Below are 20336 nucleotides of genomic sequence, written 5' to 3' on the forward strand. Positions count from 1 at the left end.
GGTGCTTGAGGACCAGGGTTGGGAAACACCGGTTTACTGCGTGGCGTCATAAAAGGTCAGGTTATAATCCAGGTGCTGTCCCAAATTGAACCCTACTGTCTTTATAATGTACTTCTTTTGACCAGGGACTATAGGGTGCCATTTGGCACCCAATTATATTTTTTTGTCTCTATAATTGACCTTTTTTTGGTCCGATCGTGAGACCAATAGATCAACATATACCCAGTTGTATGTATTCATAATCAAACAAAACGATATGTTTAAGTAATTTAGTCCATCTCTACCTGTGGATATTCTGTACATAATCTCTTGAGTTATATGACCTTCCACTAGGTGTTTGTGCTGTTTCGCTTTGCAGTTTGGTTGTGTATGATATATATATATATATTTTATAAATAACCCAAGGTAGACCAGAGTCTGTCGTTTCCAATTGGATCAAATAAGTCACAGTGGGCAGAGTCAAGCACGAGCTAGTGTGATCCTATTATGCATTTATTTGGATATTTCCATTAGGGAACACCTACTCTGCGAGGTGCTTGGGGTGGCAGGTAGCCTAGTGGTTAGAGTGTTGGGCCAGTAACCGAAAGGTTGCTGGATTGAATCCCTGAGCTGACGAGGTAAAAATGTGTTGTTCTGCCCACTGTTCCCCGGTAGGCCATCACTGTAAATAAGAAGTTGTTCTTAACTGACTTGCCTAGTTAAATAAAGGTTACATTTTAAAACAATTCAATTTGCCCTTGCACTCCTTCTAAACAACACAATTGTTTACAAATTTGGCAAAGGGTAAAGTATTTTTGAATGCAGTCCACTCTGTGTGTTACAGGTTCTAGTTTTGGAAACAGAAAACTGTATGGAGAAAATTAGCAGAATATCGGCCAAAATCCATCTAGCTCCATGTTCTCCCACTGCCGTCCACCAACCAGGTGCTTCACATTTATACATCCGGTGAAATATCTGGCTCATTATTCTATCTGTGATACTTCTTTGGATTTTAGGCTCCCATGTTGAAGGTGAGGTGACGCGTGTAGGCCTGTATTGCCATAGCACAGTCTCGCCGTTGGGGGGATATATGACGTCAAACTCCTGCGACGGAACTTACCACGTGGGAAGGATTTAGCTGTGTCGCTGAGGTAAACAACCGCAGTGTAGCGTGGCTGTATTTATCCATAAAATATATATTTCCATTTCATTTTGAACAAGCCTTAAGTTTTTGCTTTGTAAAGCGGTTCTCTCTAGACCATGCCCCACAACCCCGATCATCCTCCGGCGAAGAAATTTAAGCCGGGGTCTCCTTTTTTCCGTCTCGACAAGAAGCCTGGGATGCTGCTACCTAGAAAGGAAAATGTATCGGTACCAATAGACGTGCAAAGGAAAAATCTTCCCATTTACCAGGCGAAGTCTCAACTCATTAACCAGCTTAGACAGCTTCATAATGCTGTATTGATAGGTAAGTTGGCTTATCAATACAACCTAGTCAAAAGGTAATGCAATAGCCACTGTAGCACAACACAGGTGGGATTGCAAATGTTCATAAACGCTTGCCAAACAACAGGTTTCCTGACGCAGATCTTCGGTTGGATATTTTGGCAATACAGCTAGAATTCCACACAGGCAGATGTAATAGTTCCAACCCGTATGCTTTCCATACCTCTACCGCCATAGGCTATTTCCCGGTCCCCTGTGGCGATATAGCTACACGTTTAGTGTATATACAAAGACCGACAAACTACAACACAACAACCACGTAAGTAGGCCAAAATGGCTCATACACAAAGAATCTGACTTTGTCTGGTGGAGGGGATTCGATTAATCTGGCCCGGCGACTAGGTAGGCGTGTTTTGCATCGGTTGAAAGTTAATTGTAGTGATGCTCCGAGATTTTTACCTATGTCCCCATTACAAGTAAAACATAATCAAAACCTATTTATTTTACTTACTTGCTGTGCTGTTTCGTTGTTCGGTCGTTTCATTGTCAACCAGGATTTCATCATGCATGTCAAGCAGTGAGGTTTCAGCTCTGTCTGTGGCTTCTCTTCCTCGGTGCGCACTGTCCGTTTCCATCTTGTCCAGCTGTGTCGGTAACATTTCAGAAACAGGGTTTCTGTTTCTTGTCTGCATCGAAGTAATGGTACATGTACATAGCCTTGAGTATGGTGGTGACACAGTAAAGAGAGAATGCCATCGAATCGCTTGTGTGTCTTGTGTGCTGCAGGAGCAGTTGAGCTTGTTTCTCCAGTCAGTTGTTTGAATGGACCTAGCTAGTGTGTTCATGTTTCAAACATGTTCTCAAATGCCATTGAAATGGCAGCAGCAATGACAAATTCACAATCATGAGCAGGTAATACGACTTTCCTCAGTATGAAATCCTTGACGACCCACTGTGCTGTCAGACTCAGCATGCTCATGGGGCTGACGTCGCTGGTCCAAATGTCAGCAGTGACACTATTACTGTTTTAAGTCTGGTAGGGCAACATCTGAAAAATAGTGCGTGACTGCTTGATCAGTCTGCGAAAACCAACATCACCCACGACAGAGAACGGTTGATTGTCAAGGGCAATGAAATCCATTATCTTGCCGTTAATGGATTTCGCCTTAGAGTTGTCGCGTTGAATGCTGTGTTGCACGTGTAGTGCCACCTTGTACGTGGCGTCATTACTACGTTATATAGGTATGCACGTCAGCTTTGACATCGTTTTTTCACGTCTGCGTTAAACTAGAAATCTGGCCGATAACGATGTTGGCATTTTTAGCTAATATTGGCAGCTTCCGATATGTTCATCGATATATTGTGCCGGGGCGGCAGTGTAGCCTAGTGGTTAGAGCATTGGACTAGTAACCGAAAGGTTGCAAGTTCAAATCCCCGAGCTGACAAGGTACAAAATCTGTCGTTCTGCCCTTGAACAGGCAGTCTTTGAAAATAAGAATTTGTTCTTAACTGACTTGCCTAGTAAAATAAAGGTTAATTGGGTTGCCTCCTGAGCGTGAGCCAGATGCCGTAGTCAAAACATCTGTGAACTCGGAAATCTCAACACAAAAAAAAAACTCGGACTGAGGGGAAAAATCGTTTTTAAAGAGTCGTCCAACTCGGAATTCCAAGTCTGAAACTCGGGCATCTTTCTAGAGCTCCGAATTTTCGACCCGAGATCATTGTCGTTATGATTTGACCTCCATGGTGCGTTCAAGACATCTGGGTACTTGAAAAAAATGTAAGGTCAAATCATGAATGATAAATAGCTAGTGATCTTAATGGCCAGCTGTCAGTGGTACAGCAGGTGTGTATTCATTAGTCGCATATCGTAGCAAAACGTTTTGCAAAAAATGTTTAGCCCAAAAGTGTTCCCGGGGCTCTAGTGGAGCAGGTTGCGAGTGTCAAGTTCCTCCATGTCCACATCACTAAGGAATGATCATGGTCCACACACTAACATAGTCATGAAGGCACGACAACGCTTCTTTCCTCTCATGTGGCTGAAAAGATTCAGTATGGGCCCTGAGAGCCTCAGAAAAGGTCTACAGCTGCACCGTTGAGAGAATCTTGACTGGCTGCATCACCATTTGGTGTGGCAACTGCTTGGCGTCCGACAGGTGCTACAGGGGGTAGTGCGCAAGGCCCTGTACATCACTGGGGCCGAGCACCCTGCCATCCAGGTCCTCCATACCAGGCGGTGTCAGAGGAAGGCCCTAAAAATTGTCAAAGACTGCAGCCACCCAATTCAAAGACTGTTTTCTCTGCTACTGCACGGCAAGCCGTACCGACACACCATGTCTGGAACCTGAACTAGAGGTCAACCGATTGGCTGATTTAATTAGGGCAGATTTTCAAGTTTTCATAACAATCAGAATTTTTGGATGCCGATTTATAATCCATGAGGAGACTGGCAAGGAGCCATGGTATGTTTCTAGCTAGCAGTAAACTTATCTTATAAAAAAACCAATCAATTTTAACATAATCACTAGTTAACTACACATGGTTGATGATATTACTAGTTTATCTAGTGTGTCCTGCGTTGCATATAATCAATGCGGTGCCTGAAATTGTGTCACTTCTCTTGCGTTCCGTGTAAGCAGAGTCAGGGTATATGCAGCAGTTTGGGCCGTCTGGCTTGTTGCGAACTGTGTGAAGACCATTTCTCCAAAAACAAATACAGTAATTAATTTGCCTGAATTTTACATAATTATGACATAACATTGAAGGTTGTGCAATGTAACAGCAATATTTAGACTTAGGGATGCCACCCCTTAGATAAAATACGTAATGGTTCTGTATTTCACTGAAAGAATAAATGTTTTGTTTTCGAAATTATAGTTTCTGGATTTAACCATATTAATGACCAAAGGCTCGTATTTCTGTGTGTTTTTATTATTTTATAATTAAGTCTATTATTTGATAGAGCAGTCTGACTGAGCGGTGGTAGGCAGCAGCAGGATCGTAAGCATTCATTCAAACCACACTTTCCTCTGTTTGCTAGCAGCGCTGTTTGTCTTCAAGCATATCAACTCCCGAGAGTAGGCTGGAAATACTATAGTGCCTATAAGAACATCCAATAGGGAAAGGTATATGAAATACAAATGGTATAGAGAGAAATAGTCCTATAATAACTACAACCTAAAACTTCGTACCTGGGAATATTGAAGACTCATGTTAAAAGGAACCACCAGCTTTCATATGTTCTCATGTTCTGAGCAAAGAACTAAAATGTTAGCTTTTTTTACATGGCACATATTGCACTTTTACTTTCTTCTCCAACACTGTGTATTTGCATTATTTTAACTAAATTGAACATGTTTCATTATTTATTTGAGACTAGTTTGATTTGACGTATTATATTAAGTTAAAATATCTCGAACCTCTGTTTTCGTATCGTCTGAGATTCCCAAAGATTGGAAAGCTGCCGCGGTCACCCCCCTCCCTCTTCAAAGGGGGAGACACTCTAGACCCCTCTAGACCCAAACTGCTACAGACCTATATCTATCCTACCCTGCCTTTCTAAGGTCTTCGAAAGCCAAGTTAACAAACAAATTACCGACCATTTTGAATCCCACCGTATCTTCTCCGCAATGCAATCTGGTTTCAGAGCTGGTCATGGGTGCACCTCAGCCACGCTCAAGGTCCTAAACAATAGCCGCCATCGATAAGAGACAATACTGTGCAGCCGTATTCATCGACCTGGCCAAGGCTTTCGACTCTGTCAATCACCACATTCTTATCGGCAGACTCAACAGCCTTGGTTTCTCAAATGACTGCCTCGCCTGGTTCACCATCTACTTCACTGATAGAGTTCAGTGTGTCAAATCGGAGGGCCTGTTGTCCAGACCTCTGGCAGTCTCTATTGGGGTGCCACAGAGTTCAATTCTCGGGTCGACTCTCTTCTCTGTATTCATCAATGATGTCTCTCTTGCTGCTGGTGATTCTCTGATCCACCTCTACGCAGACGACACCATTCTGTATACATCTGGCCCCTCTTTGGACACTGTGTTAACTAACCTCCAGACGAGCTTCAATGCCATACAACTTTCCTTCCGTGGCCTCCAACTGCTCTGGAATTCAAGTAATACTAAATGCATGCTCTTCAACCGATCGCTGTCCGCACCTGCCCGCCCGTCCAGCATCACTACTCTGACTTAGAATATGTGGACAACTACAAATACCTAGGTGTCTGGTTAGACTGTAAACTCTCCTTCCAGACTCACATTAAGCATCTTCAATCCAAAATTAAATCTAGAATCAGCTTCCTATTTCACAACAACGCATCCTTCACTCATGCTGCCAAACGTACCCTCGTAAAACTGACCATCAGCTTCCTATTTCACAACAACGCATCCTTCACTCATGCTGCCAAACGTACCCTCGTAAAACTGACCATCCTACCGATCCTCGACTTCGGCTATGTCATTTACAAAATAGCCTCCAATACTTTACTCAACAAATTGGATGCCATCCGTTTTGTCACCAAAGCCCCATATACTATCCACCACTGCGACCTGCACGCTCTCGTTGGCTGGCCCTCGTTTCATATTCGTCTTCTGCACATCTATCACTCCAGTGTTAAATTGCTATATTGTAATTACTTCGCCACCATGGCCTATTTATTGCATTACCTCCCTTATCTTACCTCATTTGCACACACTGTATATAGACTTGTTCTACTGTATTATTGACTGTATGTTTGTTTATCCCATGTGTAACTCTGTGTTGTTGTTTGTGTCGCACTGCTTTGCTTTATCTTGGCCAGGTCACAGTTGTAAATGAGAACTTGTTCTCAACTGACCTACCTGGTTAAATTAAGGTGGGAAAAAAAGTGTTCATTCAGTTGTAATTGTCAGTATTTTATATATACAGTGCCTTGCGAAAGTATTCGGCCCCCTTGAACTTTGTGACCTTTTGCCACATTTCAGGCTTCAAACATAAAGATATAAAACTGTATTTTTTTGTGAAGAATCAACAACAAGTGGGACACAATCATGAAGTGGAACGACATTTATTGGATATTTCAAACTTTTTTAACAAATCAAAAACTGAAAAATTGGGCGTGCAAAATTATTCTTCACAAAAAAATACAGTTTTATATCTTTATGTTTGAAGCCTGAAATGTGGCAAAAGGTCGCAAATTTCAAGGGGGCCGAATACTTTCGCAAGGCACTGTATATATCTATATATATATATATATCGGCCAATTAATCGGTATCGGCATTGAAAAATTATAATTGGTCAACCTCTACCCTGAACAGTTTCCACCCCAATGATATACATCACCTTCTGAAAATATTCAGACCCCTTGACTTTTTCCACGTTACGTTAAAGCCTTGTTCTAAAATGGATTAAATTGTTTTCTTACAGACAACACCAACATAATGACAAAACAAAAAAAAATAATTTGGAAAGTATTCAGACCTTTTACTTTGTTGAAGCACCTTTTGTCGGGCTGAAGCTGGGTCATGCAGCAAGACAATGGTCAAAAAAACACACAATCAAGTCTTAACATAAAAATGGCACACAAAAAGCAACACGTTTGAAGTTTTGGAAAGATCTAGTCAAAGTCCTAATTCCAATGGAGATGTTTTGGTGTTTGGTTGGAGTCATTGCAGCTAAAACTGGCACAACCAGTTATTGAGGTTAAAGGGGGCAAGTTCACCGCATTTGACAAATCTACCTCTCTTACCTCATACGTCGACTCGGTACCCTGTGTATATAGCCAGGTTGTTATTATACTTATTTTAATGTATTTTTTTACTTTTAATTTAACTAGGCAAGTCTGTTAAGAACTAATTATTATTCTTATACAGTGACGGCCTAGGAACGGTGGGGTTAACTGTCTTGTTCAGGGGCAGAATGACAGATTTTTACCTTGTCAGCTCAGGGATTCGATCTAGCAACCTTTCGGTTACTGGCCCAACGATCTAACCACAAGGGCACCTGCCACCCAAATTAATGTTACTCATTGTGTATTTATTCTTCAGTTTTGTGTAATTTTTCTATTATTTTCTAAATGTGTTCTCTCTGCCGTGTTGGGAAGGGCCGGGATGGGTCCGGAAGTGTCCGGAAGCATGTTACTTCGGCTCTGGAAGGCCCCGAACAGCCGGAAAACCCCTCACCGAAATATGAAACAAAAATAAACATTGTCAAAAATATATGCACACACTCCTCAGAAGTGTTTCAGCTGGGATGCATGCGGACGCCTTTAGTCTACACTTTAGTCTACACCTGTTTGTTTACAAAGCATGTGACAACTACAATTTTATTTGATTATTTGTTGGCTTCTGTACATACCCCAGGACTCAGCTGGGTTGTAAAAGCATTAGTCGAAAAAATGTTTTCCCACGAAAACAAGTTTTTAATATTTATATATATTTTTTTTTAATTTTGTATTTCTTTTTATTGAACAAATTCCTCCTTGTTCATCTGAGTACCAGTGTTGGTTGTTCATCTGAGTACCAGTGTTGGTTGTTCATCTGAGTACCAGTGTTGGTTGCTCATCTGAGTACCAGTGTTGGTTGTTCATCTGAGTACCAGTGTTGGTTGTTCATCTGAGTACCAGTGTTGGTTGTTCATGGTGGTTGTTCATCTGAGTACCAGTGTTGGTTGTTCATGGTGGTTGTTCATCTGAGTACCAGTGTTGGTTGTTCATGGTGGTTGTTCATCTGAGTACCAGTGTTGGTTGTTCATGTGGTTGTTCATCTGAGTACCAGTGTTGGTTGTTCATCTGAGTACCAGTATTGGTTGTTCATGTGGTTGTTCATCTGAGTACCAGTGTTGGTTGTTCATGTGGTTGTTCATCTGAGTACCAGTGTTGGTTGTTCATGTGGTTGTTCATCTGAGTACCAGTGTTGGTTGTTCATGGTGGTTGTTCATCTGAGTACCAGTGTTGGTTGTTCATGGTGGTTGTTCATCTGAGTACCAGTGTTGGTTGTTCATGGTGGTTGTTCATCTGAGTACCAGTGTTGGTTGTTCATGGTGGTTGTTCATCTGAGTACCAGTGTTGGTTGTTCATGGTGGTTGTTCATCTGAGTACCAGTGTTGGTTGTTCATGGTGGTTGTTCATCTGAGTACCAGTGTTGGTTGTTCATGGTGGTTGTTCATCTGAGTACCAGTGTTGGTTGTTCATGGTGGTTGTTCATCTGGGTACCAGTGTTGGTTGTTCATGGTGGTTGTTCATCTGAGTACCAGTGTTGGTTGTTCATGGTGGTTGTTCATCTGAGTACCAGTGTTGGTTGTTCATCTGGGTACCAGTGTTGGTTGTTCATGGTGGTTGTTCATCTGAGTACCAGTGTTGGTTGTTCATGTGGTTGTTCATCTGAGTACCAGTGTTGGTTGTTCATGGTGGTTGTTCATCTGAGTACCAGTGTTGGTTGTTCATGTGGTTGTTCATCTGAGTACCAGTGTTGGTTGTTCATGGTGGTTGTTCATCTGAGTACCAGTGTTGGTTGTTCATGGTGGTTGTTCATCTGAGTACCAGTGTTGGTTGTTCATGTGGTTGTTCATCTGTGTACCAGTGTTGGTTGTTCATGGTGGTTGTTCATCTGAGTACCAGTGTTGGTTGTTCATGGTGGTTGCGATCATCATATACTATAGATTGTACTCCCTGACGAAGGCCATGCAGTCGAAACGCGTTTGTTAAAAAAAACTGTTTCTATTGAACGTGCCATACTAATAAAGGCATTTTAATTAATTATATGAAGACTGCCTTGGTCCTCCTGTAGATTTTGCCTTCAACTATTGTAACATTGGCTGACCCAAACCATTGTGTCTTCCCGATGCCCTGTCCCTCAGGTGAGACGGGTTCTGGAAAGACCACCCAGATTCCTCAGTACCTGTATGAAGCTGGCATCGCGCGACAGGGCATCGTCGCTGTGACACAGCCCCGCCGAGTGGCAGCTATCTCCCTGGCAACGAGGGTAGCAGAGGAGAAGAGAACTCAGCTGGGGAAGCTGGTGCGTAAAAACATTATTATTATTTTTTTTTTACAATCTGTGGTGGTTGTTACCTTCACCATCATCATCATCATCATCATAATCCGTGGCTGCATGTACCCAACAACAATCCCTGTCTTGTAGTTTTATAAGTCTTGTAAACTCTCTAACGCTAGGCTGTATGTGGACTGAAACCAACCAATCAAATCAGGGAGAAATCCTCCTTTTCAGGTCGGCTACACGGTGCGATTTGAGGATGTCACCTCCTCGGAGACGAAGCTGAAGTTCATGACCGATGGTATGCTCCTGCGTGAGGCCATAGGAGACCCCTTACTGCTACGCTACACCGTGGTGGTGCTGGATGAGGCCCACGAGCGCACTGTGCACACTGACGTGCTTTTCGGAGTGGTGAAGGCTGCCCAGCGCAAACGCAGAGAACAGAACAAGGTCCCCCTCAAGGTAGGTCATTGCTAGCCCTCAGTAGCCTGGAATCTAAAAAGTGCTACGATCTGAAACAATGGTGAAACAGAACACATCACTTTGAATTCCAGGCTAGGCCACTAACTGTAGGCCACTAACTGTAGACCACGTGTGTGAGAGATCTGGTGTTCCATTGTCAAAGCACCCAATGTAATAAAATAAAAAGTCAAACATACTCTCCCAAGACCACTTCAAGACGGGTGTTTTAAAGGCTTTATAAATAAATCTGGTATATTGCCTCTTCAATGTACCATTGTAGGTGATTGTGATGTCAGCCACCATGGATGTGGACCTGTTCTCTCAGTACTTCAACAAGTCCCCTGTGCTGTACCTGGAGGGCAGGCAGCACCCCATCCAGATGTACTACACCAAGCAGCCCCAGTCGGACTACCTGCAGGCTGCCCTGGTCTCAGTCTTCCAGATCCATCAGGTATGGACATGTGACTTAACGGAGCGTTAAAGTGTATCCATCTCTGTTCGTGTCAGGAAAAGAAACAGGCCAATGGCCAATTATGGGCCAGTTAATTACCACGTTTGTGAGGTGAAGTAGGTTTAATATTTGCTTAATGATAACTACTGCAGCAGGCGGTGTATGGAGTCTGTGTGTATCTAACCTCACGTAGCAGGCGGTGTACGGGGTCGGTGTGTATCTATCCTCACGTAGCAGGCGGTGTATGGGGTCTGTGTATATCTGACGTAGCAGGCGGTGTATGGAGTCTGTGTGTATCTAACCTCACGTAGCAGGCGGTGTACGGGGTCGGTGTGTATCTATCCTCACGTAGCAGGCGGTGTACGGGGTCGGTGTGTATCTATCCTCACGTAGCAGGCGGTGTATGGAGTCTGTGTGTATCTAACCTCACGTAGCAGGCGGTGTACGGGGTCGGTGTGTATCTATCCTCACGTAGCAGGCGGTGTATGGGGTCTGTGTGTATCTAACCTCACGTAGCAGGCGGTGTATGAGGTTAGATATACACAGACCCCATACACCACCTGCTACGTTAGGTTAGATATACACAGACCCAACGTAGCAGGCGGTGTATGGGGTCTGTGTGTATCTAACCTAACGTAGCAGGCGGTGTATGGGGTCTGTGTGTATCTAACCTCACGTAGCAGGCGGTGTACGGGGTCTGTGTATATCTAACCTAACGTAGCAGGCGGTGTATGGGGTCTGTGTGTATCTAACCTAATGTAGCAGGCGGTGTATGGGGTCTGTGTATATCTAACCTAACGTAGCAGGCGGTGTATGGGGTCTGTGTATATCTAACCTAACGTAGCAGGCGGTGTATGGGGTCTGTGTGTATCTAACCTCACGTAGCAGGCGGTGTATGGGGTCTGTGTGTATCTTAACCTCATAACATGAATAATACCTTCCTGAAAAACACAAGTTAGACACGATTCCAAATCAACATATGATGACAGACAAGATTGTGGTTGTGGTGCGTCCGTCCGTCCTGAACAGGAAGCCCCTGCGTCACATGACATCCTGGTGTTCATGACAGGACAGGAGGAGATAGAGGCGCTGGCTCGTACCTGCCGTGACATCGCCAAGCACCTACCTGACAGCTGTGGTCCCATGACTGTCATCCCTCTGTACGCCTCCCTACCCCCTGCTCAGCAGCTCAGGGTCTTCCAGCCTGCCCCTAAGGTAGGATACACCTACACCCCCCCCCTTAGAGGTCCCGGTACAATATGCTGCAATCATTTATTTGTGATGCATGGTCTCCTCGAGCAACTAAGGCTTCATATTGAAGTCACCGTCCAGTGACGATCTGTTTTAAAAGTGAATATTCTGTTAACTCCTACCCGAATAATGTTGTTGACTCCTCCAGTTCTCGTACTTGTGGCCTAAATTAGAGGGGGATTTATAAAACAAATATTTAAAAAATTATAACATCTCTGGAAGGAAAACTATTTCACTCATATTGTAAATCATTATTTCATAGTAATCTGGAAATACTGGACAGTTGAACTTGTATCTATTGTCCTCTTGTGTTTGTGCTTTGTTTTGCCAGGGTTGTAGGAAGGTTATCCTGTCAACCAACATTGCAGAGACGTCGATCACCATCTCGGGGATCAAATACGTCATTGATACAGGCATGGTGAAAGCAAAACGCTTCAACCCAGGTGAGACTTCACATTGTGACAGAACACGAAGCTGTTTCACCTCACTTCCTATCTGTTTCTCTACATTTGTTTTTTTTAAAGGATTGAAGATAAAAAAAGAGACAATTTCCATTGTGATGTGCCTTGTATCAAATCAAATGTATTTATATAGCCCTTCGTACATCAGCTGATATCTCAAAGTGCTGTACAGAAACCCAGCCTAAAACCCCAAACAGCAAGCAATGCACGTGTAGAAGCACGGTGGCTAGGAAAAACTCCCTAGAAAGGCCAATACCTAGGAAGAAACCTAGAGAGGAACCAGGCTATGTGGGGTGGCAAGTCCTCTTCTGGCTGTGCCGGGTGGAGATTTTAACAGAACATGGCCAAGATGTTCAAATGTTCATAAATGACCAGCATGGTCGTATAATAATAAGGCAGAACAGTTGAAACTGGAGCAGCAGCACGGTCAGATGGACTGGGGACAGCAAGGAGTCATCATGTCAGGTAGTCCTGGGGCATGGTCCTAGGGCTCAGGTCCTCCGAGAGAGAGAAAGAAAGAGAATTAGAGAGAGCATATGTGGGGTGGCCAGTCCTCTTCTGGCTGTGCCGGGTGGAGATTATAACAGAACATGGCCAAGATCTGATTTGATTTGTATCCGCCCCTCAGAGATTTATTTCCATTGTGATGTACCTTGTATCCGCCCCTCAGAGAGCGGTCTGGAGGTGTTGGCAGTACAGCGGGTATCTAAAGCCCAGGCGTGGCAGAGGGCGGGCAGGGCGGGCAGAGAGGACGCCGGCTCTGTCTACCGTCTCTACACCGAGGATGAGTTTGACAACCTCATCCCCATGACCGTGCCTGAGATACAAAGGTAGGAAACACACACACACAGAGTTAGATCCCCATGTCTGTAATGAAGGTTGGACCAGCATGGCTGGAGTTGGATCAGGTGGACAAATGTATATGAGCAACCAAAGCAAGTGTTGTCACTGTTGACCTGTTGGAAGAGAACAGAACTCTTTTCAATAGATGCCAACCAGAGAAGTACTATCTCAACATGTCCAATAAGAAATGCTTGTTTAAAAAAAAAAAAAGAATCTCAGTTGCGAAAGGTTTTTGCTACAGTGTGCTCTAATGAACACGACTCAGTTGTTGCTGCAGTTGTTGCTGCAGTATAAATTTAAACATGTCTCTGTCGTTGTGATGGACTGTTCTGCTCTTGTGTTCTCTCTGCAGATGTAACCTGGCCAGTGTCATGCTACAGCTTCTGGCTCTGGGGATCCCTGACGTGATGAACTTTGACTTCATGTCTAAGCCTTCTCCTGGTAAGCAGCGTGTATTCACTGTGACGATGAAGTCATCAGACATGGTAGAATCCATTAAAAGGGGTATTAATCCACTGAGTTGTAGGCTCAGATAAGAGTTAGTTGTGTTGACGTTTTGTTTTCGTGTTGTTGATGTGTTTGGTCAGAATGTAATGTTGTGGGTGTGATGTGACTGGTCAGAGATGGTTGTAATAATGTCATGTGACTGGTCAGAGATGGTTGTAATAATGTTGTGGGTGTGATGTGACTGGTCAGAGATGGTTGTAATAATGTCATGTGACTGGTCAGAGATGGTTGTAATAATGTTGTGGGTGTGACGTGACTGGTCAGAGATGGATGTAATAATGTCATGTGACTGGTCAGAGATGGTTGTAATAATGTTGTGGGTGTGATGTGACTGGTCAGAGATGGTTGTAATAATGTTGTGGCTGTGATGTGACTGGTCAGAGATGGTTGTAATAATGTTGTGGATGTGATGTGACTGGTCAGAGATGGTTGAAATAATGTTGTGGATGTGATGTGACTGATCAGAGATGGTTGTAATAATGTTGTGGGTGTGATGTGATGTGACTGGTCAGAGATGGTTGTAATAATGTCATGTTGTGGCTGTGATGCAACTGGTCAGAGATGGTTGTAATGTTGTGGATGTGATGTGACTGGTCAGAGATGGTTGTAATGATGTTGTGGGTGTGATGTGACTGGTCAGAGATGGTTGTAATAATGTCATGTTGTGGCTGTGATGCGACTGGTCAGAGATGGTTGTAATAATGTCATGTGACTGGTCAGAGATGGTTGTAATAATGTCATGTGACTGGTCAGAGATGGTTGTAATAATGTTGTGGGTGTGACGTGACTGGTCAGAGATGGATGTAATAATGTCATGTGACTGGTCAGAGATGGTTGTAATAATGTTGTGGGTGTGATGTGACTGGTCAGAGATGGTTGAAATAATGTTGTGGATGTGATGCGACTGATCAGAGATGGTTGTAATAATGTTGTGGGTGTGATGTGATGTGACTGGTCAGAGATGGTTGTAATAATGTCATGTTGTGGCTGTGATGCGACTGGTCAGAGATGGTTGTAATGTTGTGGATGTGATGTGACTGGTCAGAGATGGTTGTAATGATGTTGTGGGTGTGATGTGACTGGTCAGAGATGGTTGTAATAATGTCATGTTGTGGCTGTGATGCGACTGGTCAGAGATGGTTGTAATAATGTCATGTGACTGGTCAGAGATGGTTGTAATAATGTCATGTGACTGGTCAGAGATGGTTGTAATAATGTCATGTGACTGGTCAGAGATGGTTGTAATCATGTCATGTGACTGGTCAGAGATGGTTGTAATAATGTCATGCGACTGGTCAGAGATGGTTGTAATAATGTCATGCGACTGGTCAGAGATGGTTGTAATCATGTCATGTGACTGGTCAGAGATGGTTGTAATCATGTCATGTGACTGGTCAGAGATGGTTGTAATCATGTCATGTGACTGGTCAGAGATGGTTGTAATCATGTCATGCGACTGGTCAGAGATGGTTGTAATAATGTCATGTGACTGTTCAGAGGCGATGCGTTCGGCAGTGGAGCAGCTGGATCTGCTTGGGGCTGTAGGGAGGAAAGGTGAGCAGGTCACCCTCACTCCTTTGGGCAAGAAGATGGCCAGCTTCCCCCTGGAGCCACGCTATGCCAAGGTAAGATAGACACACAGGAAATGAGCCTTCAGTTGTGCAACTGACTAGGCATCCCCCTTTCCTTTGTTTATAAGGAGCCATGACAATAAATACTGGATTAAAACATTATTTCTGACTGTCTCTTGTTTCTGTCTCTCTCTGTCTCTGTTTCTGTCTTTCTCTTTCTGTCTCTCTCTGTCTTTCTCTTTCTGTCTCTCTCTGTCTCTGTTTCTGTCTTTCTCTTTCTGTCTCTCTCTGTCTCTCTTTCTGTCTCTCTCTGTCTCTCTTTCTGTCTCTCTCTGTCTCTCTTTCTGTCTCTCTCTGTCTTTCTCTTTCTGTCTCTCTCTCTGTCTTTCTCTTTCTGTCTCTCTCTGTCTTTCTCTTTCTGTCTCTCTCTGTCTTTCTCTTTCTGTCTCTCTCTGTCTTTCTCTTTCTGTCTCTCTCTTTCTTCTCTTTCTGTCTTTCTCTTTCTGTCTTTCTCTTTCTGTCTCTCTCTGTCTTTCTCTTTCTGTCTTTCTCTCTTTCTCTTTCTGTCTTTCTCTCTTTCTCTTTCTGTCTTTCTCTCTGTCTTTCTCTTTCTGTCTTTCTCTCTTTCTTTCTGTCTTTCTGTCTTTCTCTCTGTCTTTCTCTCTGTCTTTCTCTTTCTGTCTTTCTCTCTGTCTTTCTCTTTCTGTCTTTCTCTTTCTGTCTTTCTCTTTCTGTCTTTCTCTTTCTGTCTTTCTCTTTCTGTCTTCTCTTTCTGTCTTTCTCTTTCTGTCTTTCTCTTTCTGTCTTTCTCTTTCTGTCTTTCTCTTTCTGTCTTTCTCTTTCTGTCTTTCTCTTTCTGTCTTTCTCTTTCTGTCTTTCTCTTTCTGTCTTTCTCGTTCTGTCTCTCTCTCTGTCTTTCTCGTTCTGTCTCTCTCTCTGTCTTTCTCGTTCTGTCTCTTTCTGTCTCTCTCTCTCTGTCTTTCTCGTTCTGTCTCTGTCTTTCTCGTTCTGTCTTTCTCGTTCTGTCTCTCTCTCTGTCTTTCTCGTTCTGTCTCTCTCTCTCTCGTGTGTGTGTGTCTACAGACCATCTTGCTGTCACCAGACTTCCAGTGTTCCGAGGAGGTGCTGACCATCGTGTCTCTGCTGTCGGTGGACTCGGTGCTCTACAACCCGCCCGCACGCCGAGAGGAGTGTCTCGCCGCTCGCAAGAAGTTCACCACCAGCGAGGGAGATCACTTGACCCTGCACAACATCTACAGAGCCTTCAAGAAAGTAAACGCCAACAAGGTCAGGGGTCAGAACGAAGAGGCCTTTAGGAGTCTTCATACAGTCTGTACAATATCTCTGGACATTGTAGGGTCTGGTCCCCAGACTAAAATGCTTCTCCAGGTCTCTTGAAGTGGCGCAGTGATCTAAGGCACCGCATCACAGTGCTAGCTGTGCCACTAGAGATTCTGGGTTCGTGTCCCAGGCTCTGTCGCACCCTGCGTCAACCGGGAGACCCGTGGGGCGACGCACAATTGGCCCAGCGTTGTCCAGGTTAGGGGAGGGTTTGGCCGGCAGGGATGTCCTTGTCCCATCGCGCACTAGTGACTCCTGTGGCGGGCCGGGCGCAGTGCACGCTAACACGGTCACCAGGTGTACGGTGTTTCCTCCGACACATTGGTGCGGCTGTCTTCTGGGTTAAGTGGACGTTGTGTCAAGAAGCAGTGCGGCTTGGTTGGGTTGTGTTTCGGAGGACTCACGGCTCTCGACCTTCGCCTCTCCCGAGTCCGTACGGGAGTTGCAGCGATGAGACAAGACTGTAACTACCAATTGGAAACCACGAAATTGGGGAGAAAAAGGGGTAGATAAACGAATTGCTTCTCCATTGTTTTTTAGTCCAGATGTTCAGCCCCTAGTGTTTATTGATGAAGTGTTATGGTCTCTAGATGGTGTTTTCAGTGCAGGCTCTGATGTGTGTGTCATAGGAGTGGTGTCGGGAGAACTTTGTCAACAGCAGGAACATGGGCATGGTTGGAGAGGTTCGTGCACAGCTCCGAGAGATCTGCCTTAAGGTAGGAGAACAAGTCCCTAACATCACAAGTAACCAGTTCTCCGAAACATGGCTGTTCATCAGCAAGAGGGGAATCGGCACACTGCAATTTCTCCAAATGTGTTGGCGGCAACATTTCAACTCTTAGGTCTTCTAATCGGCTGATGAATTCAAACACCTGAACAAGTCCATGAGATTTATCTCTTTTCACACATAATGACCTCTCCTTCTCCCCTCTGTGTACCAGCTGAGCATGAAGCTGGAGTCGTGTGGGTCGGACACGGGGAGCGTGCGTCGCTGCCTGGCCCACGGTCTGTTTGTGAACGCTGCAGAGCTACAGCCAGATGGCAGCTACACGGCCCTGGATACCCACCAGCCTGTTGCCATCCACCCCTCCTCTGTCCTCTTCCAGGCCAAGCCTGCCTACGTGGTCTTCAACGAGCTCCTGCACACCTCAAAGTGCTACATGAGGGACCTGTGTCTGGTGGATGCTGATTGGCTGGTCGAGGCCGCGCCTGAGTACTTCCGCCGGAAGTTACGCCCCACCAAGAGCTAGCCTCTGATTGGACAGAACCCGGGGGTGACAAGAGACTACAGCGGAACCAAAGCTCCCTGAGCAGTGACACACCTGCCCCACCTCTCCCTCAGTGTCAATAGAAACTGGATGGAGGCATGATGGGAAGAACATCTTTCTACTCTTTCCTATTTGCTGAATCGCTCGTTTTTGTTTACACAAAGCGTAGAAAGATTCTTCAGCACTGTGTGTGTGTGTGTGCCAGTCGAAGACAGAACATTTAGCATTTGGTCTGACAGTTTGGCAGCGTTCAGACAAGCAGCCCAATTCTAAACTTTTTTTTTTTATAATCAGATCAGCTCTGAAACATATTTGATGTGATTGGTTAAAATACCAATTAGTGGGGGGGAATCAGAATTGGGCTGCCTGTCTAAATTCAGCCAAGTAGAGAGAGGTCTGAGTGAAGGTTCTTCTCTGGGTTCTTCTTCCTAGTCATAGGAAAGCGGCCATGTTGTATTAGATGTCTGCTGAACCATAGAAGAGAGAGATTCCCCTGGCCTAGAACGGAGGTTACGAACTAATGTTCCCGTTACTATGGTTACGAACCGACCTTCTCGTGCTTCATTCTACTCTCCTCTACCTGTTGGCTAATCATTGCCTGTTGCCACATATTTGCTTCACAACCAGAAATGAGGTTTCGTCATGATTGAGTTCAAACACTGATTCTAAATATCTGCATGTTTCTTAGCAACATAGATTTAACTCACAGAAGTGGGATGGCATGGTTATTCCTTCAAACAAATATATTCAACAACTGACTTGAATTGGCTGTTCATATTTAAATTCTGGCCCCTGGTCTAACTTATTGGCTGTTTGTCACTTGCTTAAAAAACAAGGGGACACATATAACATCAAATGCCATTCCGTGTACATAATATTTTCTGTTGGAAAATATAGATATATCACAGGATTTAATTAGATATATAAGCAGAAGTTTACATAAACACTTGGGCATAGGTTGACTTTTTGTCTTCATTGAGTTTAGTCACACACATCTACATCAACTACCAGGGAAATAAGTGATATTGCTGACTAAAAATGACTCGTTTATCATTTGTCCTAAAAGGATACCAAGACATCTGTCCACATCATTTGAGGTGGGTGGTCATTGTGTGTGTGTGTGTGTGGCTGGGTTAATACATTATGGCGTCTGTCAGTTGAGGTGGTGTAGGAGGAGTGTAATTGAATGTCTTTCATTAACTGATAAGAGAATTATGTTCTCCAGGTACATCACCCAATTTAATTATATTACTCTCAGTCTGCAAACCAGAATTTGTAAGATCCTGGTCGAATGAAACAGAAGGAGGCCCAGCTAAATAGTCAAAGGTTTATTCACAGAACGTTCTGAAGTCAAGAATACAAATCAATTCATTTTATACTGACTTCTCATATTCACACAACCATACACACACATGTCCTGCTACGCACACACTGTCTGTCTCACTACCCAGCCGACAGAGATAGTGACCATGTCCTTGAGACGTACTCCCCGTTCTCCCAAATCTAGTCAGGTCAGCACCAAGCTCAGACAGTCTGTGTTTAAAATACCATAAAGACATATTGTTTTACCCTAATCCCGACTAGAACTACACATTTATTGACTATGATTTCATACATTCTAATCAATTCCATACAATTATATGTTTCAGGGCGGAACATTCTAATCGTTCAATTAACAGACAATTCTCACCTATCATTAACAAATGCCTGCTTTTTAAAAATCTGTTCACTCACTATTACCTGATGCTCGTGCTGCAGTAACTTACAGTAAGTAACTGGCAGCTCCAAAGACCGATGCATTGACCCTCTGGGTAAATGGACTTCAAATCTTATTGTGAAGTTGGTCACATCAGTTATCCTGTTTAAATGCGGAGCACTGTTGCACAAATTCCTGCTAGACCATGTCAAGTAGGTGTACTCGTACATTGATAATGCAGTGCATGGAGATTATATAGTAGGATTTGATTACTCAGGTCTTTGATACACTTGTAAAATGTCTCGAATGGTATGAAATGGATTGTATCTATTCGCTCTCCTCTTTTTGTATTATTCAGAGCAACCGGAGGATTTGAAGCTGTGTCGGCGGGATTTGAACAGGGTGTCTGTTGTGCTGACATGGCATTCTTCACCCATCGATCTTTCTATTGAAAAAATAAATGAATACGGAAATAATATTGTCTTTAAACTAAATTAATGCCACATTTAGATCTTGAAGAGCATCTTAACATGTGATTCCTAAAATATTTATTATGGGGAATATTATAAAACAGATCAAGAATATCCCAAAACAAGAATGATTGTTTAAATGGGTGGGATAGGTTTACTGGATAACCAATGGTCATATGTTTGATTGAAACGTCATTGTTGACTGAAATATGTGTGTTGTTTTATTGGATGATAAACAACCTGACCCGAGTGTGTTGAAAGTCAAAAGATTATAGTGGCGGATATGACAGGGTGACTTTATATTATATATGCTGGTTATTATATCCACTAGTGTTTTTCAAATAAATAAAACAAATTTTCCTCATCAATTGAATTTGTTTGATTTGCAATCATGTTTATGGTTTTCAACTGTATAGTGAATCATCAACGTGAACGTACAGTATGATCGTGCGTTGTCTTGTGCTCGTCATTCATTTGAACGCAGGGGGGCGCTCTACACCGTAGACCAATAAGAACCGCTTTGTTTGCATTCTGCAGCGAGTTATCACAACACACGGTTGTTGAATATATTAGAAATATTTCATTACATGTATCTATTGACTATTAATAGTTAT

General features: G+C 43.6%; 1 protein-coding gene across 2 annotated transcripts; it reads left to right on the top strand.

Moving 5' to 3' along the window:
* The first annotated feature begins 1010 nt into the window (after positions 1 to 1010).
* Positions 1011 to 20090, top strand: dhx33 (DEAH (Asp-Glu-Ala-His) box polypeptide 33). Of its 2 annotated transcripts, XM_031807600.1 has the most exons (13): positions 1011 to 1130; positions 1224 to 1447; positions 9265 to 9425; positions 9636 to 9863; positions 10144 to 10314; positions 11344 to 11529; positions 11897 to 12008; positions 12697 to 12856; positions 13222 to 13310; positions 14874 to 15001; positions 16031 to 16234; positions 16918 to 17004; positions 17230 to 20090. In XM_031807600.1, the coding sequence occupies exons 2-13, from the start codon at positions 1240 to 1242 to the stop codon at positions 17536 to 17538; spliced, it is 2043 nt and encodes a 680-aa protein (XP_031663460.1). In that variant the 5' UTR covers positions 1011 to 1130; positions 1224 to 1239; the 3' UTR covers positions 17539 to 20090. The 2 variants fall into 2 exon arrangements, with proteins under 2 accessions (XP_031663460.1, XP_031663459.1); XM_031807599.1 differs by having other exon boundaries at positions 1048 to 1447.
* The last annotated feature ends 246 nt before the right edge of the window (positions 20091 to 20336 follow it).

This window comes from Oncorhynchus kisutch, linkage group LG28 (assembly GCF_002021735.2).
Source record: "Oncorhynchus kisutch isolate 150728-3 linkage group LG28, Okis_V2, whole genome shotgun sequence".
In the NCBI taxonomy this organism is placed as follows: domain Eukaryota; kingdom Metazoa; phylum Chordata; class Actinopteri; order Salmoniformes; family Salmonidae; genus Oncorhynchus; species Oncorhynchus kisutch.